Below are 6813 nucleotides of genomic sequence, written 5' to 3'. Positions count from 1 at the left end.
AGAATACAAGAAGCATAGGCAGACACAGAGACCCAAATGTTTGTGTACACAGGAATGCTATAAAAACAGAAAGCTGGACATTATCGTATATACACAAAAACATGGAACTTAAAATAAATGAATAAACAAGTAAAACCCTGACAAAAATCAAGAGATAACAAGGCCCCAAAGATGCCATTGAGTTCATTTTGTGTTCGCCATCTACTGCCTTTAGAGTGGTTTGTTTACAGCAATTCTTTTAATGCAACTTATATTTTAAAATTACATTTACTTATGTTGTATATGTCCTTGAAGTGTGTGAGTGTGTGTGTGTGTTTATGGTAAGTGTGTAGTGTGTGTGTGTGTGTGTGTGTGTGTGTGTTTATGGTAAGTGTGTAGTGTGTGTTTATGGTAAGTGTGTAGTGTGTGTTTATGGTAAGTGTGTAGTGTGTGTTTATGGTAAGTGTGTAGTGTGTGTTTATGGTAAGTGTGTAGTGTGTGTTTATGGTAAGTGTGTAGTGTGTGTGTGTGTGTAAGAGAGAGAGAGTGTGTGTCTGTGTGTGTGTAGTGTGTGTTTGTGGTAAGTGTGTAGTGTGTGTGTGTGAGAGAGGGAGAGAAAGAGTGTGTGTGTGTGAGTGTGTGTGTTTATGGTAAGTGTGTAGTGTGTGTGTGTGAGTGTGTGTGTTTATGGTAAGTGTGTAGTGTGTGTTTATGGTAAGTGTGTAGTGTGTGTGTGAGAGAGAGTGTGTGTGTGTGTGTGTTTATGGTAAGTGTGTAGTGTGTGTGTGAGAAAGAGAGTGTGTGTGTGTGTTTGTGGTAAGTGTGTAGTGTGTGTGTGTGGTAAGTGTGTAGTGTGTGTGTGTGGTAAGTGTGTAGCGTGTGTGTGTGTTTATGGTAAGTGTGTAGTGTGTGTTTGTGGTAAGTGTGTAGTGTGTGTCTGCATGTCACCATGCTGTGTGGCAGTAGGAGGACAACTTTCAAGTTCTCCCTTCTCACCATGTGGATTCCAGAGATCAAACTCACATTGTCAGGCCTGGCACCAAGCACCTTTACCCACTGAGCCATCTTGCCAGTGAATCCACAATTTGAAAAGACCAAATCTAAAATTCCCTGGTTATTACTTCCAACTGGGATTCTCATCTCTGAAAAGATAATCTGTCACTTTTTAGATTTTTAACCTTTCCTATGTTTATGGTACATTTCTCCCAGTACATGTGGAGTTGAAAGAAAAACAAGGTAACTCTGTGGTGTGTTTGCATCATACCATCTCTGCATAATAGTTTTATGTCAACTTGACATGAGCTAAAGTCCTCTGAGAGACAGGAGCCTTGATTTAAAAAAAAATGCTTCCCTAAGACAGTGTTGTAGGCAAGATGTAGGGCATTTTCTTAATCAGTGCTTGATGGGAGAGGGCCAAGCCTACTATGGATGGTATTATCGCTGGGCTGGTGGTCCTGGGTTCTATAAAATGTAGGTTGACCAAACCATGTGGAGCAAGCTAGTAAGCAGCACCACTCTGTGGCCTCTGCAGCAGCTCCTGACTCCAGGTTCCCGCCTTGTTTGAATCCCTGTCCTGGCTTCCTTCAGTGATGAACTACAATGTAGAAAAATAAGTCAAATAAACCATTTCCTCCCCAAGAAGCTTTGGTCATGGGGTTTTATCATAGCAATAGTAACCCAAACTAAGACACCACCTTTTTCTTCTTATTCCACAACTTGTGTTTTGAGGCACAATATTTCCGAAGATCTTCCATGTTGTTGTACTGTGGTTCCATTCCTCTCTTCTCCTCTCCCATTCAATATTTTATATTTTGAGAAACAGTTTCACATAGTCCAGGCTGGCCTTGAACTCATTATGTAGTTGGAAGGGGCCTTAAATTCCTGATATTCCTGCCTCTATCTCCATAGTGCTAGAATATCATCATATACTACCATAGCCAATAGGCTGAATCTCTCTGTCTCTTCTTTGTCTCCATCTTCTCTATCTCTTTGTCTCTGTCTCTCTGTCTTTGTGTCTGCTTGTCTGTCTGTCTGTCTGTCTGTCTGTCTGTCTCTCTGTCTGTGTGTGTGTGTGTGTGTGTGTGTGTGTGTGTGTATAAACATGGGTATGCACCTGTGAAGGCTAGGCACCATTTTCTGGTGTCTTCCTGTATCACTTCCCTTATATTTCAACACAGGGTCTCTCCAACACAGGGTTTCTCACTGAACTTGGAACTCACCATTTCACCTAGACCAGATGGCTGATGGTCCTGCCATCTTTGCCCCCTCCACCCAGTGCTGAGGTTACCAGCACCTGCTGCCATGTCTGGCTGGTCTGACTTAGAGCCTCAAGTTTGTGCTGCAGGGTTTTATCAGACATTATCTCCCCAGCCTTCTGACCTCCTTGAAAGATTGCCATGCTGTGTTGGATTTTTAGCACAGCACTGACTACCCCAATAAGTAGCACTGTGGCATGCAGCCTCCATCTGAAATCCTGTTATCATAACTTCCCGGGTAAGACAGGAGCCTTTGAGGGGACTGTCCTGCTCATATGTGGCAGGGATTTTCCCATCACTCTAAGAGACCCATCATTAACCAGACCCTCTCCTTTCTCATGTTATTAATTTACTGGGTGAGCCCTTCCCTCATGCAGGTGTTTTTCTTTTCAAGTTGCAGCTCATGACCCATTAGTGCATCCTAAAATCAGTTGTGTTCAGAGTTTTACAGCCTTCATTCTACTGGCAGCGGAACAGACTCAGTCTGCATTGCTGGTGGGTGTTTCATCCCATGCTTGAGGGAGTCTTAGCAGAGTGCTTAAGGGAGTCAGAAGAGAGAAGACCGGGGTGGGGTCATTTTGCTTAATCCCACCTCACTGAGGATTTGAAGGAGGGCTCCTGTCCACAGTAAGGCATTGGACTTGATTTACCATTGGATAAGCGCCCCCTTGGGAATGTGAAGGACAAGACTCACAAGCTACAGTTCTCACTTCATCTTCTCCTCCCTCTGGTACTCCATAAGGTTACTCCTAGGATTTTAGCGAAGTGCCATTGAGTCCTGAGCCCATGCCACCCTCCTGGGCATCACCTCCCTGGACCAATCAGAGCCGCTCACGGGAGCTGGAGTTCGTGCTGCTGGGCTTCTCACATGTGCCCTCCCTGCGCCCAATGCTTGCAGTGCTCTTCCTGGCCACCTTCCTGCTCATGTTGCTAGGCAACACGCTCATCATCATGCTCACCAGCCTGGACCCAGGCCTGCGTGCACCCATGTACTTCTTCCTGCGCCAGCTGGCGCTGGTGGAGATCTGCTTCTCACTGGACGTGGCGCCCCGTCTGCTGGTGACCCTGCTGCTGCCTGGACGAGGGGTGTCTCCAACCAGCTGTGCCCTACAGCTGCTTCTCCTGTTGTCCTGTGTCACATCTGAGTGCTTGCTCCTCACAGTCATGGCTTGGGACCGCTTCCTGGCCATTTGCAGGCCTCTGCGTTATGGTGCCATCATGAGCTTGAAGCTGTGCCACCTGCTGGCCGCCACCTGCTGGCTCGCAGGATTACCAGTAGCTCTGGTCTTCACCATCTGGCTCTTTAACTTCCCCTTCTGTGGGCCACGGGGCATCAGGCACTACTTATGCGACATAGCACCTCTGCTGAGCCTGGTGTGCGCAGACACCAGAGTCTTCGAGGTCAGTGTGTTCGTGGCCACAGTGTTAATTATGATCGTCCCTGTCTGTCTCATACTCATGTCCTACACCAGGATTCTGGCTGCTGTCCTTCGGATGCCATCAGCCTCTGGGCGACACAAGGCCCTGTCCACCTGTGCCTCCCACCTCATCGTGGTAATTCTGTTTTACGCCACAACGGGGGTCATCCACTTGCGCCCCAAGGCCAGCTACTCTCCTGAGAGCAAGCAAGTGGTGTCCCTGTCATACACCATTGTGACCCCCATGCTCAACCCTCTCATCTATAGCCTGCGGAACAAGGAGGTCAAGGCTGCCTTCGGGCGTGTCTTCATTCAGAGACGAGGAACCTTTATCCCCTGACCTCTATATGACTTCATTTACTCAATCCTTTGGGGATCATCTCTACCCTAGTGGACTTGAGAACCTCGATGCACGAGTAAGTTAAACCCTTTCTGAAAGATTTTATTGTTGGGATGGCCCCGCTAGGAAATGTGGATGACATCACAACTCTCTAATGGCCCCTTGAACACAGTCTAAATTTCGACTGGCTCCTTGTGTTGAGTGGGTAGCATTCTGTTTCTCCACTGGCACAGAAACTGGATTGAAGTTCAAAAGCATGGTGATGGCATCTTTCCTGGGCAAGTAGAATTGCCCTTGCAGCAAAGAAAAACAAATTTATCAAAGAAAAAAAGTTAAAGTTTAGTCTTCTATAAACCAACTGATTTAGGGTATGTTGTGATTTGAGTATGAAATTACATGCTCACATGTTTAAACACTTGGGTGCCCAATGGCAGTGCTGTTTTAGAAGTAGTGGAACGTATAAGAAGTGGACCTGGCGAAAGGAAGTGGGTCTCTTAGAGTGAACCTCCATGTTTCATAGCCAGGTCCAACTTCCTGTTTGCTTCCTGACTGCTGATGAATGTTTCATAATCCTGCCTCCATGCTTATCTGGCCACAGGGAACTGAACTTCATATGATGAGCCAATTGGCCACTAAGGACTCGTTACTCTTGCAGAGGACAGGGTTCCATTCTCAACACCCATATCTGTGGGCTAACTGCCTGTATTTGGAGTTCCAGGGGAATCTCATGTCCTTTTCTGGCCTCCCTGGACAATGCACACACACGGTGCTCATACACAGTGGGCCACAGACACAAAATAAAATTAATAAATATTTTAAAACAGCAAAACTGTGAGCCAAAATACAGTCTTCCCCCTTAAGTTGCTTTTTTCAGGTATTAGATGCGGTGACAAGACAGGTAACTAATACATGGCATGAGGTATCCCATCTGAAGTTAAAAAATATTTAAACATAAATATTACATTTATAATTCTATTTGTTATTAAAATAGGATAAAATGGGTTCCAAAAGATTTAAATAATCACAGTTATATATTCCACGCTAAGACACGTTACATTAAGAGACCAGATGTTGTAGTACACATCTTTAATCCCAGCACACAGGACATAGAAGCAGGTGGAGCTCAGTAGTTTGATGCCAGCCTGAACCACATAGAAGCTGCAGGCCACATAGGGTTATATGAGACCCTGTGTATAAAAACAAAACAAACAAAACACAAAGGCTGTTAAGAATAGAAGTGGCATTGCAATGTGGATGGTTTTATAGTTTGTCTTTGACATGGAATCAGTAAGCTGGAGGAACATGGAGTTCACATTCATCTTACTAGATGACTACTTGATTTTTGGTGGAATTTCCTTTAAAAAACAATTATAGCATCTCGCTCTCTGTCTATGTCTCTTGTCCCTCTGCATCTCTGACTCTGTCTCTCTGTGTACACATGTTGCACATGTGGGGGTCAGAGGATAACTTGAGGGAGTCAGTTCTCTCCTCCCACCATCTGCATCCTTGGGTTCCCAACTGAGGTCATCAGATTTGGCAGCAAACACCTTTCTCCACGGAGCCATCTCATCTTCCTACAGATTTCTCTTTATATTGGTGTACATTTGGCTGGAGAGATGGCTGAGTGGTTAAGAGTACGGGTTGCTCTTCCAGAGATCCTGAGTTCAATTCCCAGCAACCACATGGTGGCTCACAACCACCTGTAATGAGATCTGGAGCCCTCTTCTGGCCTGCAGGGATACGTACAGACAGAACACTGTATACATAATAAATAAATATATATTAAAAAATAATTGATGCTTATTAGTGAAAAAGAGAACAGGTTTCATGAAGATTTGTGTATATATATATTTTTCACACCTCTTTATCCTCTTGTGTACTGCCTTCACTAGCCACTCTTGCCCCTCCTCCTTTCCAAATACTTCCTCTTTTGCTTAAACATCTTAAAAACAACTCCATTTGACCAAAAAGAGAAAACATGTAATATTTGTCTTTCTGATTCTGACTTCTTTTCACAATGATCTTCAGTTCTACCCATTTTCCTGAAAATGACATGATCTTGTTATTTTTTAAAACTATTATTATTTGCATGCAAGTATCAGAACCACAAAGGTCAGAGCCATTGAGAATCCCCTGGAGCAGGAGTTACAGACCATTTTGAGGTGCCTGATGTGGGCACTGGGAACTGAACTCAGGTCCTCTGGAGGAGCTACAATGGTCATGTTGTCAAACTTCTTCTTAAATATTCATGTTTACATCCATACATTTGTCAAGGAACCATAGTTAAAGGAGCTGCCTGTAGTAGTGGTTAGTGGTTAATGGAGATACTCTCTCTTGCTCGTCACATTGAGAACAAGCAACTGGGTGCTCGGCTGCACAGGGCGCATTGCATCAACTCATTCACAAGGCTCAAGATACATCTCTAAGAGGAGGATGAAAGAATGGGAGAGCTGGAGGATGGGGAGGAGTTCTGGGAAATGCTGTCCTCTAGAGGTGACATAAAGTGTTGCACACATGAACTCAAGCAGCTGTGACTACCCAATCTAGACCAAGCCTGTTAGACCAGCATGAGGAGGAGGGCCTCATGGAGCTCTACCCCAAGATCAGAGGGAGAGGGAGAGTCCCCCTTCTTCTTTAAAAAAAAATTCTTTTATTTTATGTGCATTGATGTTTTATCATGGGTGTTGGGTCCCCTGGAACCAGAGTTACAGAGAGTTGTGAGCTGCCATGTGGGTATTGGGAGTGGATCCCCAATCCTCTGGAAGAGCAGTCAGTGCTCTTAACTGTTGAGCCATCTCTTCAGCCTCTGAGAGTCCCCTTT

At 44.9% G+C, this 6813-nt stretch overlaps 1 protein-coding gene across 1 annotated transcript; it reads left to right on the top strand.

The window, feature by feature from the left end:
• Window positions 1-3020: 3020 nt before the first annotated feature.
• Window positions 3021-3992, top strand: LOC118595792 (olfactory receptor 10A7-like). Its single transcript, XM_036206594.1, has one exon. The coding sequence runs from the start codon at window positions 3021-3023 to the stop codon at window positions 3990-3992; it is 972 nt and encodes a 323-aa protein (XP_036062487.1).
• Window positions 3993-6813: the final 2821 nt, after the last annotated feature.

The sequence above is a fragment of the Onychomys torridus genome, chromosome 1 (genome assembly GCF_903995425.1).
Source record: "Onychomys torridus chromosome 1, mOncTor1.1, whole genome shotgun sequence".
NCBI classification, from domain to species: domain Eukaryota; kingdom Metazoa; phylum Chordata; class Mammalia; order Rodentia; family Cricetidae; genus Onychomys; species Onychomys torridus.
This window is presented reverse-complemented; position numbering and strand designations above follow the sequence as displayed.